General features: G+C 44.2%; 2 protein-coding genes across 2 annotated transcripts; one reads left to right on the top strand and one right to left on the bottom strand.

The window, feature by feature from the left end:
• Nucleotides 1-1,398: 1,398 nt before the first annotated feature.
• Nucleotides 1,399-10,696, top strand: FFAR4 (free fatty acid receptor 4). Its single transcript, XM_079976464.1, has 3 exons — nucleotides 1,399-2,088; nucleotides 7,660-7,788; nucleotides 10,174-10,696. Exons 1-3 carry the CDS (start codon nucleotides 1,555-1,557, stop codon nucleotides 10,579-10,581), a joined length of 1,071 nt encoding a protein of 356 aa, XP_079832590.1. The 5' UTR covers nucleotides 1,399-1,554; the 3' UTR covers nucleotides 10,582-10,696.
• Nucleotides 10,697-13,445: 2,749 nt separating this feature from the next.
• Nucleotides 13,446-19,791, bottom strand: RBP4 (retinol binding protein 4). Its single transcript, XM_079976491.1, has 6 exons — nucleotides 19,654-19,791; nucleotides 19,243-19,381; nucleotides 17,426-17,562; nucleotides 17,189-17,295; nucleotides 14,696-14,908; nucleotides 13,446-13,614 (listed from the first exon to the last, which is right to left on the bottom strand). The coding sequence occupies exons 2-6, from the start codon at nucleotides 19,372-19,374 to the stop codon at nucleotides 13,586-13,588; spliced, it is 618 nt and encodes a 205-aa protein (XP_079832617.1). The 5' UTR covers nucleotides 19,375-19,381; nucleotides 19,654-19,791; the 3' UTR covers nucleotides 13,446-13,585.

Raw genomic sequence — 19,791 nt, 5'->3', positions numbered from 1 at the left:
GGGTGGGGTGGGGATGTTCTCAAATGTTCTCAAATGTCTTAGAATGTTCTAAGGCCCAAACCAAGTTACAAGAAAAGAGATCCTGACTAAATATCAGGAAGAACTGTCTGTTAGGAGTAATAGCTGTTCAGCCGTGGAATAGACTCCCAGAAGACATGGTGGACTCTCCTTCCTTCGAGGTTGCTGAGCAGAGGTCAGATGGCCTGCACTGGGGGATTGGACTGGATGACCATCAGGATGCCTTCCAAATCTACAATTCTATTATTTTATGATTTCTTCTTCTACTACTACATTTTATTAAGCAGACAAAAAAAATCTAGCTTGCTGAAAATTTCAAATTAATAAGCATCTTCCTTACAGACTACAGGAGACCTGATAAAATCAATGACCATTGTAAGCAAACAGGGTGAGCAAGAATGATAATATAAGCATGATTGGGAAGATATGGGAAATCTGCAGACTAAATGGGGTTTTGACTAGAAAACTGTTATATGACTCCAAATAGGGAATCCTGAGAGGAATGACAGCCCCCACACTGATATAGGAATCCCTCTTCCTGTAACGGCACCATTTTTACCTCTGGATTTTAAATTGTATGAAATCTGCGCTGGGACCTGCTGATGAAGGGAGGGAAGACAAGTGGAAAGGTGGGCAATAAAATTAATATGAATACTAGCAAGAATAACTTCTAACTGAATATTCCACCCCACTTCATTCCACTTCCAGAAAAGTAACAGGTGAAACATCTGAAGCGTAAAAACAGAGCCCAGTGGCATTTTAAGGCTGCAATCCGATACACACATTTCTGGAAGTAGTCTCCATTGAACTAATGGAGTTTACTTCTGAGTAGACATGGCTAGGGAACAGGCTGTAAATCTCTCCGACTGCACTGCAGTACTTTCACCCAGGATCCCTCATTCTACTGATCTTATTTGTCTCCCTCAAGCCACCATTGTTCCACTGATCTGGCACTCAACTTTACACCAAACTGATTCTGCTTAACACCCTTTGCCTTAGTTCCCATCTTCCTAGGCCCATATCATTCTAAGGATGCCCACAATGGTCTCTCAACCCCAACAATTCCACCTTCCTCTCCTTCCCCCGGTCTTTTATGGTTCATCCAATGTACCCAGTTCAGTTTGTTGTCATTAGGTTGCAATGGCCACTCATTCCCCGCATGCCCATTATTGCCAGCTGGGGAAGCTTGCACAGCAACTTGTGGCTCACAGCCAAGGAGGCCTTGGTGCCTTCCTGTCATATATAGTCCCTTGCTCATAAATCCCTCCTTTTGTCGCCGGCCAGCACCACTATTTACCTGCTAGCCTCCTCCTATCACTTCCTCGTTGCAGAGGAGTCAGCAAGGTGCACGGTCCTATCCCAACTTGCCCGGAGGGAAGGAGAAGGCGGCGGCAGCAGCGGCAGCAGCAGCAGCAGCAGCAGCGTCGCCGCGTGTTGGGCCAGCTGCCCTGTGGCGCCCCGTCGGGGCGCGCGCGAGAGATAGGGCTCCTCCTCGGCTCGGCTCGGCTGCCTCATGCCCTGGGCGCCCTCCCCCCGATGCCCGGGGCTGGGACGACCCCCGCAGGGAACCGCACGGACTTCTTCCCCTTCTTCTCGGAATTCAGGGGCGCCAGCCGCGTGGCGCTCGGCGCCCTGGAGACGGCCGTGCTGGCGTGCATCTTCGCGCTGGCCCTGGCGGCCAACGCGTGCGCCATCCGGCTCCTGGCGCGCCGCAAGCGGAGGCTGAGCGTGGCCAGCTGCCTGGTGCTCAACCTCTTCTGCGCCGACCTCTTCTTCATCAGCGCCATCCCCATCATCGCCGTGGTGCGCTGGACCGAGAGCTGGACCATGGGCCACGCCGTCTGCCACCTGCTCTTCTACATGATGGGCCTCAGCGGCAGCGTCACCATCCTCTCGCTGGCCGCCGTCAGCCTGGAGCGCGTGGTCAGCATCGTCCGGCTCCGGCCCTCGAGGGCCTACAGAGGCAGGCTGGTGGCCGGACTCCTGCTGCTCATCTGGGTCGTCTCGGCGCTGGCCACCCTGCCCCTCTGCCTTTTCTTCACAGTCCAGCCACTGCCCGGAAAGCACCAGGTGAGCTGACCCTATAAAACAGACAAGGCGGTCTTTTTTTTTACAAAAGGCAACCCATTTACTGCCCAGATCTCAACACACATTCACCGGCATGCCACTGATTTTTGTGAAATTGCTTTCGATTAAGTCTGCGTATGATATTAGCCTTTCCCATTAGGCACAGTTCCTCCCACCCACACCAGTAAGAAGTTGGCTCAGAAAGTCTGGCTATAGGCTTATGCACTTGGGGACAGCACCATTGAACTCAGTGGTGCTTATGTCACGTGAAACATTTACAGAAGCAGCCTGCTATTATATATTTCTTAGGGCACACCTGCAAAATTCCATGCTACATGTTGATTATTTTTTTTTTGGGGGGGGGGGGGGACTAACAGCCCAGGTGTCCTGCCTTCGAGGAATGCTCATTGGTGGTTTCCCAAATTCACCCCCCAATTATGTACTGGAAGTGCAAGTGGGGAATCTAACTTGATTGCACAATGAAGTGTTGAAATAGGTGTTAGGGGATAATTGGTCCATGTGAAGTTAGTTCCACAAAGAGAGAGATTTATTGGTTTCAAAGTAATGATCTATTCCACCCCCGCCTAAAGGTTTGGGGTGAATAACAATTGAAAAGCTTAAAAATACAATTCAGTTAAGTCAGAATACCATTGCAGATAGGTTAACTGTCCCTGTAAAGCCAAACCATGTAGATAAGCTTGGACTATGGTGAATCTCCAGAACAGATGGAGAGGAGATATAATTTCAGATTGCTCCTATTGTAAGGGGCAGCCAAAAAAAATCTCCCTTTGCTTATTGTTTGAGCTGTAAATCCACAATATAGTCCGCTGTTTGGGTTTGCTAACAATCCAATGCAGCCCCTCCGCATATAAATGGTTATAGAGTCAGCTATGTACACTTTGAAAATGCATCCAAGAAGTGCCTCAGGTAAGTGTGCATAGAATTGTAGCCTTCGACTTTAGAATGGTTTTGAAGATAATTCGTGCTTCCTGTGCTTTTGCACAGGATCAGATATTTCACATCTCTATTGGTCAGAGTGGGGGACGTGGGTGGGGCTGTGGGTTAAACCACAGAGCCTAGGACCTGCTGATCGAAAGGTCAGCGGTTCAAATCCCCACGGCGGGGTGAGCTCCCGTCTTTCGGTCCCAGCTCCTGCCCACCTACCAGTTCGAAAGCACCCCTAAGTGCAAGTAGATAAATAGGGACCGCTTTCTAGCGGGAAGGTAAACGGCATTTCCGTGTGCGGCGCTGGTGCTGGCTCGCCAGATGCAGCCTCGTCACGCTGGCCACGTGACACAGAAGTGTCTTCGGACAGTGCTGGCTCCCGGCCTCTTGAGCGAGATGAGCGCGCAACCCTAGAGTCGGTCACGACTGGCCCTGACGGGCAGGGGTACCTTTACCTTTTATTGGTCAGAGTAGGGAGATATAACATGGGAGATGTCAGAGACTGATTTTGCAGGGATAGCCAATGTGGTTCCTTCAGATGGTGTTGGACTCCAGCTTCCATCATCCACTGCCATTGACCATGTTGCTGGGAACTGGAGTCCAATAACATCTGGAGGGTACACTGTTGGCTACCCCTGGTGTTGTGAATTGTGTGGACGGATGAGAGACATAGCAGAAATCTCAGAAAAATCTTCTATAGTATATGAAGCTATTTTTTCCCTTCAAACAAGCAACACCTCTTGTATTCTTTTGGGGCTGTGCCAATCTGAACAAAGAGGAGTGTACTCATTTGAAGATGATGGATTTGTAGGACTGGCTGACTGCTGTTGTTTGCTTTTATCAAGAGGCTGTTATTCTCTACCATGGTATCTCTGCTCCATAAACCTAAAGGGCCATGCAGAAGAACATGGCAACGTGTGTCCACTGCTTGGTTGGCTTTGTCAAGCCCAAAAAACATTTAAGACATGAAAACAAAAAGTGGGAGAAAACCCTATATTCTAGAGACCAATGGTAAATGGCCAGATAACTGTCTCTGGCGTAGAGGGCTTCAGGAAAAGCACAGGTATTGCTGAGATTTCAGTGGTGCTCTCCTAAGGCAAGGCTGGTTATTATCAAATCCTTTGAGTCCTTCACTGAGAGTACATAGTGAGTAGGCGTATCAAAGGAGTTGGCGTAGGCTCAAATAAATGGGTTTTCGTGATTTTGAAGCATGCAAGCTGACTTGAACACTTTGAGGGATGCCACATCAATGGGTAATTAAATGCGGAGAAATTAAAGAGTCCCTTTCAGGATTAGTAATTGATGCATGGCAATCTGAAGCAAGATTCCTGGGGTTAAAACTGGAAGAGACCCAAAACGCGCTGTCATCGAGTCTCCTGATGCAAAGCAGGATCAAGGTAGTTGGATCGCATTCCCAGATCAGTTTATGACAACCCGAGAAGGGCCTTGCACAAAAGGGTGCCTCTAGGTGCTTCTAAGCCAGCAGCTCGAGCTGACTCATGGATGCAGGCTGGCAGTACAAAAGAAGGCAGGTTCTTGCACCTTCAGTAGCTGTGTAGAAGAGAGACTTTCAGCAGCTGGGGGTTTGTGATGTCAAAGTAATCCTGATGAAATTCCCTCTTCTGAACAACTATTCAAGCAGGGGTAAGACACCTGTGGTCTTCCAGATGGTGTTGAACTACAGCTCCCATCATCCCTGAGCCCCTGACCATTAGCCATGCTTACTGAGGCTGATGGGAGTTGGAGTCCTACACCATCTGAGAGGCCACTGGTTTGGCATCATTATATTAAAGCAGGGGGTATCTTCCAGATGTTGCTAGACCCCAGCTCCCTTCAGCACCAGCCAATGGTGGAGGAGGAGGGCAGTTGGAGTCCATCAGCATCTGGGGTGCACCATGTTGGCTGAGAACTTATCTGCACTTCCTCTTGTCCTGCTGCTCTTTAGCGCTTAATCAGAGCAAACAGCAATTCAGGTTTTCTCAGGATGGACTTTGCTCTGATTTAGAGCTAAAGAGCAGGTTTTACCTGGGAAAGGAGTAGAGCAAGGGGGAAACCACACAAACCCGTATTTTCTACACAAGTGGAAGTGTGGGTAAGCCCTCAGTTGTGAAGCTCATGCAAAAGGTCCCATATTAAATCCCTGACACCTCCAGGTAGGATAGTGAAAGATCCCTGTTTGAAAGCCTGGAGAGTCAACAGTGGTGTAGCGTGGGTTGTCAGCACCCGGGGCAAGGCAAGTAATTTGCGCCCCCTAACCCGTGGATTTGCGCCCCCTAACCCTAACCCCCAGATGTTGAGCCCGGTGTGGCTGGCCCCCCCTGCACCCCCCACGCTACGCCACTGAGAGTCAATGCCAGTCAGTGTAGACAGATGAAAGTAAAGGACCCCAGATGATTAAGTCCAGTGAAAGGCGACTATGAGTCTGTGGCGCTCATCTCGCTTTCAGTCTGAGGGAGCCAGTGTTTGTTCACAGACAGCTTTCTGGGTCATGTGGCCACCATGACTAAACCACTTCTGGTGCAACAGGACACTGTGATGAGTGCCAGAGCGCATGGAAACACCGTTTACCTTCCCGCCACAGCAGTACCTATCTACTTGCACTGGGGTGCTTTCGAACTGCTAGGTCAACAGGAGCTGGGACAGAGCAATAGGAGCTCACCCCATCGCGCAGATTCGAATGGCCGACCTTCTGATCAGCAAACCCAAGAGGTTTAGCGCCACTTGCGACCCCTCAGTGTAGACAATGCAGAGCTAGATGAACATTCTGACCTGGCATAAGCAGCTCCCTTAAGTTCCAGACTATACATTACGCCAGTGGTTCTCAAAGGGTGTGGCAGCAGAGGATGGCCAGTGTGGCAGGAAGATTCAAGGACAATCAGTGTTATATTTTGGGAATGATTCGTGTTCTTGCGTAGCTGCATTGTTTTATACTTTCTGGATGTCACATGATCATATTATAAAGTAGTTGTGTTCTGTGTTACAAATCAACACTGCTAGGAGTTATTTCTTTTTGTTTTACAATGTATTTCTTATCAATAAAGAAATATGTTGTGGCGTGAGCAAATTCTAAAAGTATGACCCAGAGAAAAAAGGGTAGCATGCACCTATGTCTGACTTTTCTTTAATTAATCACAGGCATGATGCACCTTGATTGTCAGATAAAAATAAATAAATTAAAATTTAGGAATTTTTAAGAATTCATAATAAATACTATTTTTTATCAACTGACTTGGTGCTATTTAAGTATCGGATTTACCGTAGATTCCGGTGTATAAGGCAGCTTTTGAACCCAGAAAATATTCTCCAAAGTCGGGGGTTGCCTTATACGCTGGGTATGGGTGGCACGGAGCAGAGCCCGCTCCCCACTGCTGCGGCGGCGGCTCTGAAGCAGCAGCAGCAGCAGCGGGCAGCAGGCTCAGCTCTGTGCTGGGTGGCTTTCTCCCGGTGCGGAGCTGAGCCCGCCCCCTGTTGCTGCCCAGCGTATTAGGTGACTGGGCTTATAAGACAAATCCCCAAATTGCAGCTGCCAATTTGGGGGGGGTCGTCCAACATGCCCAGTCGCCTAATACGCCGGAATCTATGGTATTTGCCAAAAAAGCAACGAAAGTTTCTCCTCAGTTTGCCTGTTAACCTTTAAACTTTCAGTGACTATGGGAGGAGCACAACATGCACAAAGTTAAGTTTAGAATTGAATTGGTGACTAGCCTTTGCAAAACTCTTCCTTTGTCCCGTGTTCTACAGTACATATTGTATCTTTCACACAAGAACACACAAGCTCTGTTGTACCTATGCATTGCTTGAAAAGCAGACGTTTATGTGGACGTGTAAGATGACTGCATAGACCACAGGAGATAACAGGAGAGAGTCATCATCAGTAAATAATTAGATTATGTTCCCATTTTTTGTCCGCCTTGCAGCTGTCTTTGCAAGGAAATCACATTTAATGCTAGTAAGATGAGCTCAGATATGAGCTTCTAGTATTTGTTAAACTATTTCACCACGTTGCCATAATGGTTCAAATTGTAGGTGGTGGAGGATTTTTTTGTTTGCTTGTTTGTTTGTTTGGTTGGTTGGTTGGTTTGGTTGCCAAATCTTGTGAATACACTTTTATCTGAATATGTTCCAGGTTAAAATCATAAAGGTATTTTGATCATTAACTATTTCCGTAGATCCTGTTTGGTTAGTGATTATCTCTTCTAAAAACAGGCACCAAGCCAGTGCATGTTGACAGAGGAGTACCTAGGGGGGAAGCTCAAAAATCACATATCAAACTACGAAGTGTATGACGTATATATGTGTGTGGAGATGTGCCACTCTTGTTGTAGCAAGAGCAAAAACAGGAGAACCTTCCCGTCCTTCTTGCACCACAGCACAAAGGCATGCATATTTTCTGCACTTATTCCTTGCCTCACCTTTACTCTGGATGCTTCAAGTGCTGGGGTCATGTAAAATGTAGTAATTTCTAATGTGTCTATTGCACTAAAGTGTTTTCTTCCCCCGTGCGGAGGCACTGATACAGCTCCTTGCCAAGGGCACAAGGGACTCTAGGTGAGCCTCTGCGTGTTTCTCAAACATTATGGTGAAAGCAAACATTAAAAACTTATATGGATTTTGTTCTTTTTCTTGCAGGAAGTGTTAATTTGCACCTTGGACTGGCCCAGCGTTTCAGGAGAGATTGCTTGGGATGTGTCTTTTGCAACTGTGATCTTCTTAATACCAGGATTAGTCATCGTAATTAGTTATTCAAAGATTTTACAGGTATTTTTCATCATCATCATAATTATTTTTTAAAAGATGCTAATAGAGTTATCCACAATTAAAATTGAATCAGAGTTCTCATAGTTTTAGAGATGGTAATAACAGACCACAGGTAGCCAAAAAAGTAGCACACTTCCTAGTTCTTAAGAGTTTTATTCTAGTTCATTTGCAATAGTCGCAAATCCTGAGCTGTTTATCACTTCATATCCTCAACATTTAATTAATCTAGGGCTAAACTACATGTTATATTAGGTACAGTGGTAGCTCGGGTTACAGACGCTTCAGGTTACAGATGCTTCAGGTTACAGACTCTTCTAACCCAGAAATATTACCTCGGGATAAGAACTTTGCTTCAGGATGAGAACAGAAAACTCCCAAAGGCGGCGCAGCAGCAGCGGGAGGCCCCATTAGCTAAAGTGGTGTTTCAGGTTAAGAACAGTTTCAGGTTAAGAATGGACCTCCGGAACGAATTAAGTTCTTAACCTGAGGTACCACTGTATGCTATTTAAACAATGTGATTTGGACAGCCACTTCTCACTCTTAAGTGAAAGCAATCTCAGCACCCTGATCTAGACTGGCACCATGATATGTGTGTGTGTGTGGGGGGGTTGACAGCTCTTCTCCTCCATGCCATTTCCCTGCCAGAAAATCGCCCCAAAGTTGCTACCTGCCCTGAAAAAATGGATTGTCCCATATAGACTTACCCAGTTTGTTAAGATCTATCAAGGAGGCCTTGCCATCTTTAGCTGAGCCCGCTATATGGCAGTGCGCGAGAGAGCCTTCTTGGCAGTGGCACCCCACTTTAAGAATTCCCTCCCCTCTGTGATACATGTGCTGCCTGATTTTTTACTTTTTAGATGTCAGCAAAGGGCTTGGTTCTTCACCCAGGGTTTTAGCAGAATCTGATGCTGCTACTGACATTTTCCGTTGGCTGGCTGCGACTGACCTACCTTCTTGTTTTTATTCATTGCATTGCGAATTTGATACTGTTTCAGTTGCAGCCTGCACTGCAATTGCTGTGCAATAAAAAGTGAGTAAGATATGTTTTAAATAAGTAGCACTCTGGAATTTTCACCAGGAAACTTCCTTTCCCTGCTCCTGTTTGTGGGTGGCCAAACAGCACTGTTGAAAGATGCTGTCAATATTACACATTTCCCAGGAAGGTGGTGCTAGAGCGTTACATATGACTTAATCCTCCCTTTGTCAGAAGATTATGTCTTCCTTGTAGAATTCCATTTTGCCATCAAGGAATACGTTTGGAAGTTAAAAGGCAATAAAACTATTTCGAAGAACCTCTCAGTTGTTCTTTGCACTAGATAACATTTGCAATCCATTAACTTTCTGTAGATTTAGTATATTTTATAGCAAACAGTATATAGATGTGGTATGAGTCAGACTATTGGTCCATTCCACATTAGCTGCAGGTGAGAGGAGTTGTAGTCTGACACATTTGGAGAGCACCAGGTTGGGGAAAAGCTGCTGTAAACTGATATTGTTTCCCCATCTGAGAAAAAGCAGTGTGCAGGTGGAAAAACATTGGATGAGCGTGTATGCAAAAATAGTTTCCTGGCATTGCAAAAAACACAGTAATTGGATTAGGGAAAGCAAAATGAGAAGCAGTAAGAGAAATATTTTTTTCCATAATATTCAAACACTATACAAATCATATTTGTGTAAGGATTAAATGCTGCTTTCCCAAGAGGAAACAAAACTACTAATTTTGTTATGGTGGAACAGGAGAGCATTTCCCCTTCATCATAATGTTTCGCCCTCTTTCAGTGCTCACTGAGAGCAACATGCTAATTTTGATATTCCTTGATTGTAAGTCTGACTGGAGTGTCCCATATTATTTTGGTACCTTGCACATTTCTAAACAATCGGCATATTTTCCTTGGATGCAGCAGCATTTGGAAGGCAGGCATGACAAAGTGATGTCCACATCATCTGCAAGCCACTGGTTGCGGCGAGAACCTTTCCTGGAGCTGATACTGTACTCTTAAAAAAAAAAAATTAAAAAATCCCAGATGTGAAAACAGCCTCTCATTTTAAAAAAGTACATTTTGATTACCTGTATATTCCTATTCCCTGAGGAAGTTGGGTGGAGGTGTGAGTACATTTAGCACAGCTATCTGGCTCACTGAAAAAAAGGGGGGGTACCAAAACATGTTTAAAAATGTGTATTTTCATGCCATTCACTCTACCCTTTCAAACTTCCAAAGGAGATTCCACAACACCCTGTGTCATTTTTTCATTGTTGAGCTGTTCTTAATTTAAAAAAAAAACTATTTTTTTAATTTATTGATATCTAACAACAGAGTTTGCCTAACAATTTTTAAAGAATTAAAATATATTCACTGAAAGGTGTTTTTTAATGTTCTAATGCAGATTGCAAAAGAATCAAGGAGACGTCTTCATGCTGGCATGGCCTACTCAGAGGGTCATCACATTCGAATTTCCCAGAAAGACTTCAGACTGTTGCGGACTTTGTTTGTATTGATGATCTCTTTCTTTCTTATGTGGAGTCCGATAATCATCACCATTCTCCTCATTTTAGTGCAGAAATTCAATCCAAACGTGAACCTGATGCCTTCTCTTTTCTTTTGGATAGTGGTTTTCACATTTTCCAATTCAATTGTCAACCCAGTTTTATATAATGTTTCCCACTTCAGGAATGAATGGAGGAAAATCTTTTTCTGCTGCCCAGGTCCTCTTGGAAGAAAAGCACTTGCAACAGACACTACGCTAAGACAGAATAACAACAGACATTTTACTGTGTCTGCTATTTCCACATAACCATGTGATGTTTCTGACAGCGGTAATCTCACCAGCTATTCAGAACAGTGTGCTAAAGAAAGTGTCTGGGAAAGAGGGACGCGGGTGGAATTAAAATATCAAGATTTGCACAGCATATTCTGGTCTTGGGAAATCTTGGTGCTGCAGAAAATGAACTTATAACTCTCCCCATAGCAAGATGCAAGGGATACAGGTACTGATGGCATTAAAACAGAAGTTAAAATGTTGACTGCATAGCATAACTGAACTCTGCAGTTTACTATCTTCCAGAAAGTGATTGTATTTTGTGGGATCTTTGGCATGGGGCAGGGACGATGACACTTCCTAGCGTGAGAGCCAAAGGATCGGCGTTAACAAATAACAAGTTTAAAAATGTGTAAGTGGCAGGGACACAACCAAACGTTTGTATGTGACTGCTAGGTTTATAAATGTACAAGTAGCTGCCAGCCACAGGGAGACTCAGCCATTCAAACAATACTGTGTGTTTTGAACATGTGTCTATGGGTTTTCTTCTTGTACTGGATTTGTGCCTAGCTGGTGTAAAAAGGTTGCTGGGGTATGAGAAATGCACAGGATGGTGCATGTAGGTGCTTAGCACATCGTCACCTCTGGCATCACCTGTTCAGTCAAGAAAGTGAGGGATAAGTGCAGGTGGGACTTAGCACAAACAGCTCACCTTCCATCCACTGAACAGATGAAAGCACATGATTGTCAGGGGCTGATCTGGATCGGAAGATTGGGGAATGCAATCACAGGGAGATCAGCTCCTAACAGAAGAGGAGGGGAAATATTTGCCGTCCCGCCCCCCCCCCCCCGCTTCCAGCGTTTCCAGAAGCAGAGAGACAGGCAGACACAGAAGCTGGTCAGTTGAGAGAGGAGCTACCCAGCTATGAGATAGTAGCTGAGCAACCAGAAGGGAGGGAGCAGCTGGAACCCCTCAAACTCAGAGGTCCGAGCGTGTCATAGAACAAAGGAGACGCAAAGGGTGTGTGTGAGGCACTTCCCATTGGTGTGCTTCTTGCTGCAGAAGTGGGGAGGAATCAGAGTAGGCAACTGATATCCTTGCAGAGGGTTGCCTGTTGTGCTTGTAACATAATGCTGTAATTAAAGGACTATAAATCTACCAAATGCTCATTAATTTTTATTGGTGAGCTACCAGAAGGGAGAGGGGAACTCCTGTACTTGCCAATGATGCAGCAATCTTGTTGGAGCTTTCCTAGAGCGAAATCAGTGCCTAGATGGGAGATCACCTCAGAACCCCTTCACCCTACGCTTCATGAAAGAAAAGCCAGACACAAATGTGTTGGAGAATATCTAAACAAACATTTGTTGGGCAAGTAGAATGAAAGGCTTTAGATAGAATTTTGAGCATTACAGCATGCTCTTTGGAAAAACAAACAACTAGATCGTTAGTCCAATAAGAAATACAGTAAAAAAAAAAAATTCATGGTAATGTGAGTTTATCCTCCCCAACCCTTCTCTAGCTCAGTTGGTTGGAACGTGGTGCTGATAATGCCAAGGTCAGAGGTCTGATCCCTGTAGAGGACAAGTGCCTATTCCTGCATTGTAGGGGGTTGGACTAGTTGATCCTTAGAGTCCCTTCCAACTCTACAATTCTATGAGCTCATGAGGCATGGGGGACAGTTGATGGCTGAAGGTGGCAACCTGCGCCAAACATTATTTTACACAGCTTTTGGCAAACCTATGGAGTTTTAATCAAGTTGCAGTTTAAAAAGCTAGTATGTGGTTTCATTCATTCATTGGCTGCGCAGGCTGGGGTTGATGGGATATGTAGTCCAGAAGATCAGAAGATCCCCCAGGTTGGGGAGGTCAGGGCTAGAGTGTTGGACTAGAACAAAGGAGACAAAGTTCAAATCCCCCACTCAGCTATGAAACTCACTGGGTGATATTGAGTGGTCATTCTTTCAGCTTAACCTTCCTCACAGGGCTGTTGTGAGGATAAAATTCGGGAGGGATTCTTCTTGAATGCTGCCTTGAACTCTTCGGAGGAAAAGAGGGATGTCAATGCAATTACTGAAATAGTAAAGTATTTCATTTTAGATGGCGCCAACGTCAGCGTGGAATCCGTAGTGAGGATGTCAGTTTGTGTGACATAAACCTCTTTCAGAGTAGAGGCGTTTCTCAGCTTAGCTACACCTTACTTTGGGGCAAGTTCAGACTGCTTAAACTCGTGCTTTCCTACTGAAAGCACGACTGCGATAATCTGTGATGACCCCAACACAGTTAATTGAAAGTTCCACCATATTTAATGAGGCCTTTGTATCCTGGCCCTTTGGTTGCCATGGTCACCAACCTGGTCATGGAAGAAATGGACTCATAGCTCCTGACCTGGTGCTATCACAAGCGCTCCAAGCCTATTGGCAGTTGCAGCAATCATGGATGTCACAACTTGCAACCTTGGTCAGTGCTGTGTCAGCACAGAACATTGTCCTTCAGCCATTGGCATGGGAGTGTTACACGAACTTCCCAGGTATGCTGTCTCTGGAATGGTGATGGTTCGGAATGTATCAACACACAGCATTTGTGGATCAGGTGCAAAATGTCAAGCCATTGTTTCTGGGAATAAAAGTTTTAAATAACGATTAAAGTATTCTTGTTCAGAAAGTAAACAAAATAGATACTTTGTATTTTTTTAAAAAATGAAATACTGTACTAGGATTGCCAACTTGGGGGGAAAAGCCTGTGGTGACCAAAAATCATCATCATCATCAAAAAGATATGAAATTAGTTACTACAATATGGATTTATAATTATAAGCACTTGCATAAAATAATGTTTAGCTGGCGCAACATGGTAATTACAGATGTTAAATTCATGAACATGTGTTTGCAACACAAATAAAATGTAATTCACTAATCTCAGGTTTATTAAATTCCACATACTGGCAGGGTAAATGGTACAGTTCAGATAAATAGACTCAAAATCGAAAAGAATCTGCTTGAAGGACTTTCCTACAAAACAATTAGTTTTTCAAACTGTGCAACTACTGAGCGTTTTCCTCAGAGCAGTATCCTAAAACGGAAAAGAAAAAGAAAAGTTGTTAAAATGTCTAAGCTGACATTACAAAATAGAGGCAAGATGTTAACATAATAATATGCAACTAGAGCTAATTTGTGAAATTAGACTGGCATGTGTATCAGTTCAACTCTTGCCACAATGAAGTATATTACCTATGACCCTTATTCCTTGGTCTCAAATCAGAATTAGCAAGTCTCAGTTTGACAGTATTCTAAAGCCAATGGAAGATTAAACCTTGTCCTCTCCCTTGTCAGCCCATGTCATGCCATGGCATGGTTTGGGGGGAAATGAGCTCACAGGACAAATTGGACCCCCTGATGTGTCAAGATTGGCTCGAGGGTCAGAAAATAAAAGTTCTAGATCAGGTGCAGGGAACCTTTTGCCCACCAAATGATGCTAAACTAAAACTCCCATTGGCCACAGCAAGCATAGCCAAAGGTCAGGGGTGATGGGAACTGTTGCTGATGAAAGGTTGGAATGTAAATGCAATAATGAATAAATAGCCTGTTTTCTGGTGTACAGGCTTTTGTACAAACTGGAAATTTATGTGACAGGCCATAGTACTTCCAAAATAGCATACTGGAGGGATTGCCTAGAATAAATCCATGTCATGTGTGTGTGTGTGTGTGTGTCTGTGTGTGTGTGTGTGTGTGAGAGAGAGAGAGAGAGAGAGAGAGAGAGGATCCTTATCACCTGGCAGAGGCACCAGCTTCTCCATTAAATTGTGGGGGCCCAACATGACCTCCTGGGATCACATGTGCAGCCCTCTGAACATTGAAGGTGTCTGGCCCCCTCAAAAACAAATTGGAGGACCCCGATGGAATAATCAATCAGCAAACAGGCGGGTTGGTTCAAGATGGGTACCCAATGCCTACGCAGACAATAAGGGTAGTGGCCATTTTGATCCCTCAAAATTGTCATGTCTTCATTTCTGCTTCTCACACCCCTCCAGCTCCCCGGTGACCTCAGGCTTCCTGTGCCTAGGCATGCAAACAGTTTCATAGCAGCACAGGAATTACCAACAGTACTTTTGCCCGCCCGCCCTTTGGTAAAATTCTACTGAAATGTTTCTTACCGTTATGAACAATAACCCTGTATTGTCTGTCTAAGCAGAGCTCTGTCTGCTTTTGCCTGACAATTCTTTGTGCTTCTGGACGTAGTCCATTGGCGTCGCGAGAAAACACAAAGGAGTAGCTGTCGGCGCAAGTGCCATCCTCATTCAGCTGACGGCAAGAGTAGTGTAGAGCATAGGTGTCATAATCGGTGGCCACTACCCAGTGATCATCATCTGGAAGAAGCCATAAAAACAATTAAGAAAGCTCAGTGCCATTGTGCCACCACTGTGCACTTCAGACATTTTGCATTAAACCAGGATTTGTTTTACATGGAATGCGGATCAGTCAATGTGAATTCCATGTGTGGTGGAAAAGACATCTGACTGCCGTTTAAACAATAAATATGAACAATACACAAATAAATAAAAATGTACTTTATGTTTTCAAAATAGCACTTAAACATCTAAAGTAAATGCCTAAATAAAAATATATGAATCAAGTCTAATACACATAGTCACATCTGCTCCCTACATTTAAAGCACTCTTGTACTATGTTAAGAGTCATAGCTTCCTCTCAAGAATCCTGGGAACTGTAGTTTGTTAAGAGTGCTAAGCTTTGTTGGGAGCTCCTCAACAAAATACAGGTGCCATTCTTTGAGGGAAAGCCATGACTGTTGAAGTAGAACAAGAGTGTTTTAAGTGTATAGTACATGTGTGACCATTTTCCAATATGAAGATTAATCTTTTCAGGAAAAATCAAGAAGGAAGGTAGAAATGTAAAATGCACATGCAAATATAAAGCACATATGTAAAGTATGTATTGCTGCTTGTCGGTGGAATAGACTCCCACGAGAGGTGGTGGACTCTCCTTCCATGGAGGTTCTTAAGCAGAGGTCGGATGGCCATCTGTCGTGTAGGATCTTGCTGCATTGCAGGGGGTCGGATCAGACCCTTGGGTTCAGCAAATTTGGGAAGTAGGACAGGATAGAATAATAAACAGATTGGAAAAGTAAAAGGGAAAAATGAATGGGGATAAATCTGGGTTTGAAAACAAATGTATTTTACTTGATCTTCAAAGCTGTCAAAATGTCGGAAAAGGTAGCTACATTTTAGCAGATTCTTCTGTCAAGGTGCCTCCAGACTCAGAATTTTGTGAAAAGGTTTCAAGTGCACGCTGGGAAAATTATGTTTGTGTACCGTAATTAAAGCAGATCAAAGCATTCTGTTGCCCTAGCACAGCCAATCCACTTTAAAAATTGAAAGTGGCTTTTTGCAGTTTGGAAAGTGACAGGAAAATGCATCAAAAAGTGTGGAATGATTTAATGAGAAGACCTATAAACCCCACACAAGCAAACAGGACGAATGCTCACTGCTGTATAAATCTCTCACAAATCAGAATAATTCATATCCAGTCAATAACCATTGTGCAAGCAAGTCATGGCGAATGCTTAATAAACAGGTCAACTGGAGGAGCTCTCATAGGGTCATCTTGCAGAGCCAACATCTGAAAACATTCAATAAAGGGAATGCTGAGAGTTGGTATTTCACATAAGGACATAGATAAGGGCAATGGCCTTTTGGACTCTGAGTGCTCAGGAAGCTGCATGCTTTGATTTCGTGGCAGGGCAAAGGTAGAATACTTGTTGAAGGTTGAAGTAAAGAAGGGGGGAATCTTGTCAGCCCCCGCGACTGGCTGAGACCAATGGTGACGTCAGCTGGCTGTGCAGGCAAGAATCCCCCCCCCCCGACTGGCTCTCCCATGGCTGTGCCAGGCCACAATTGCCACTGCTGTCAAGAACAGGTCGATTTCACTCCTTCTCAACAGACCAGAAAAATCTGCAATATGTCTTCAGATGGCTCTACATCTGCATGTACTATCAGCAAATAATGCTTAGTTATATGTACTTTTTGTTACTGGTGCATGCTTAGGGTAGCAAGTTATGCACTGCCAAAAAAAGAGAAAAAAGAGAGGATTTGCATAACTACAAAAAAGGACGTCAATTTTGCATATGGTAACTTGTTTGTACAGATGGAATTTTAGGCATAATTACTAGAATTTAAACAGGAATGCAATGTATCTCACTGTAGTGGGGAAGAAACCAGATAACTTGTGTGGCTGCTCACCCCGTGTTTCTAACTGTTGATGGGCAACTTCAAGGCTCCTGCTGTCACTTTTTATAGTTCCTTATCTTTAGGCTAGACTTGGGCTTAGTAGTCCTCCCATGGGAGACACCTTCAAACAGAGCAGCATCCTCTGATAGCCCTACAACACAGAGGACTGTCATCTGTAAAGTAGGAGACATGGCCACTCTATGCATCCACTGTCCCACAACATCAAACATTGTATGTTCTGGTTCCTTTCCAATTTTTTCCCTTCAGCATCATATATCGTGTAGATTGACACAATTCTGCAAATGGTAGCCTTACTAGTCAGCTTTGGACTTGTTACACCAATCAGCAGAAAACAAGCAACGCAAATAATATACAGCATGCTAAAAAGAACTGATACTCACTTCCCTTCTGGAGATAGCTTGCCATCCCAAAATATTTCATCCTGAACTTGGCAGGATCCTCAGTCTCCGTGAAGATACCCGTCATGACAGGGCATATCTCCAACTGACTGAAAAAAAGGCGCAATGGATATAGAGTTAAGCCTTGGGATTCTGAGCTTAGGGGTGTGCTTGGGCTTACAAAATGGAGAAAGGGATTTGGAGCCTGTGGGGAAGCAGTGGAAAAAGAAACAGACTTACTTGAAGAGCACAACTCTGCCCTGGGCTTTAGCAGTCATATGCCCAGCCTCATCGACAAAGAACTGGGCTACAATATTGTCCTGAAGGAACAGTCCCTCGGGGTCTTTCTTGGCCACGGCATACCAGAAGCCAGCATACTGCAGTAGGAGCAGAAAAGGTCTTGTCAGAGGTGCTTAGAAGATGAGCTTAGGGGATGCAGTACAAGGAAAGGAGATGCATCTCAAACGGGCTTCAGGACTGGCCATATCATTAGACAGAGGGAGGAAATTGCCTAAGCCACAGATATTCTGGCAGCACCATTAACCATTCCTCCCGAGTCCCCTAGACATTCTCCTCTGATGGAGATTGGAACTGGGTGCACCACATAGCCTCCCATGCACTCACAAAACTAGCTGGCTGCCATCAGGTTTAAAGGAAGCAAAACGCAACTGCCAGCCCACAGCTTCTGTACATAAAATGGTGGGCCACCATTTTGTCCACCTTAGGAAGCCAAAATGGCTTGTGTGGTTCTGACCGATTGTAGCCACAGCTGCTGACTTCTCCCAGATGCAGGTTGCCACCCAAAATTTTTGCCGAAATAAAATCAGCAGCAAAGGGGAGCAGCTTGAGACATTTCAGCTGAAACACCTGAAGAATTTCAATAAGGCTAGCTAGAAAAATTGTATGAATTCTCAGCAAATTTTTCTCAGCTTCAACTTGATGGAAGAAACATTCAAGGAATTCTGAGGAAAGCCAACAGTTTTGATAAGAAATTTAAGGAAAATTCTAAGGGAGTAGTTTGTACCATCATACGTAAAATAAATATCCAAAACCAATTCTTTTATTTACTATGATGCAAACTCTATGTAGAAATCCATAGTGTAACTTGACCCACACACCCCTATTTTATAATGTATTTTAAAGCATTACTCCTACTACTACTACTATTACTACCACCATTGAAATGAGCTAAAATCAGGTTATTGGGTGCTAGAAATTAAAACATGCTACAGTCAAATCAGCAAAGAGACTTCTGCAAGAGATTCACAAAACTATCCTTTTTGAAATTCACTAAAAGTAAACAGGCAAACAGTATCTCTGGTTGTTATATCTGCTTAGGCATTAACACCAGCAGCATCCAGCTTTATAGTGCAACTGTGGTTTAAAAATAAACGCAAGTCAGGCAGCCCATCAGGAAATGTGGGAAACAGGAATCAAAACAGTATTTCTGCTTTCTCTAATATAGGAGATAATAAATGTAGTCACCTAGCTTTATAGAATGAACTTTGCTGTTTTTAGAAAATCCACTACACTGATCTGCTCAATTATCCTTTTTCCTTTCCTTTTCTTTTTTTGGGGTGGGGAGAGGAATCCAATACTAAAGAATGTAAGCATAATCCCAAGTCTTTGCTTATACAAGAATCCTACTCTGGTGCATTTCATCCTGTCCTTGGCTGTGTACACCCCATACATTTAAAGCATATGCCCCAAAGAATCCTGGGAACTATAGTTTGTTAAGGGTGCTATGAACTGTTGCTCTGTGAGGGGTAAAACACTGCCCTGGATTCTCAGGGGCAGGGCGTAGAATGTGTTAGAAATATGCTTTAAATGTATGTTGTCTGTATACGCAACTTGCTCCCTTGCTGAAGAGCTGGCGTTCCTTTCTCTGTAATCATTACAAAATAATTAAAATGATAATTCTAAGTGAAGCAACTCTGTTTTGATTATGGTATATTTAAGTGACTGGAACTCAAGTGCAGATAATTTACAAGCCAACACAGGCAGTATCTTACATGTCAAGTAGCATAAAAGAAGAAAAACAGACTGAAAAGACCTACTCGGTACTTGTCGAAGTTTTCCTGGACTTTGAAGCTGCTCACTCGACAGTCGCGCTGTGCTTGGCATCTGGTGTCCAACAGCGCCAAGGCCACAAGCACCAACCAGGCAAGGACTCCTCTCAGGTGAACCATCTTGCTCCTACGCACCAGCAACAAACAGAACATGCAATTCATCACAGAGAAGAAAGGAAAGCACCCGACACACACACAGCCCCAACATTCCTCAGGAAATAGGGGCATTCTGTTCTACATCAGTAGAATGGATGCTAGATGCTTTGGGGGAAGCTGGAGACAGCTTCATAAATACCACCTCCAAGATCCTAAGAAGTCCCCACCCTTTTAAAAAAATTCTTCTGTGTGCAGGGAAGGACGGGGCCTTCCTTCTTTCAGTAATAACAGAGCCATAATCACCAGACAGTGGGGTTGAAAAGCCACTGAAGAGGATATGTCCGTCTGTCAAGGAGCAGCACAGATCCAAAGAGCCAAACCTACAATGTACGAGAGGCAAGGCTGGATGCATGTTTTATAGCTCTGGGTAGGGAGGAGGAG

Source organism: Podarcis cretensis (genome assembly GCF_951804945.1).
Source record: "Podarcis cretensis genome assembly, chromosome: 5".
NCBI lineage: Eukaryota > Metazoa > Chordata > Lepidosauria > Squamata > Lacertidae > Podarcis > Podarcis cretensis.
The sequence above is the reverse complement of the archived record's forward strand: the minus strand, read 5'-3'. Positions and strand labels throughout refer to the sequence as shown.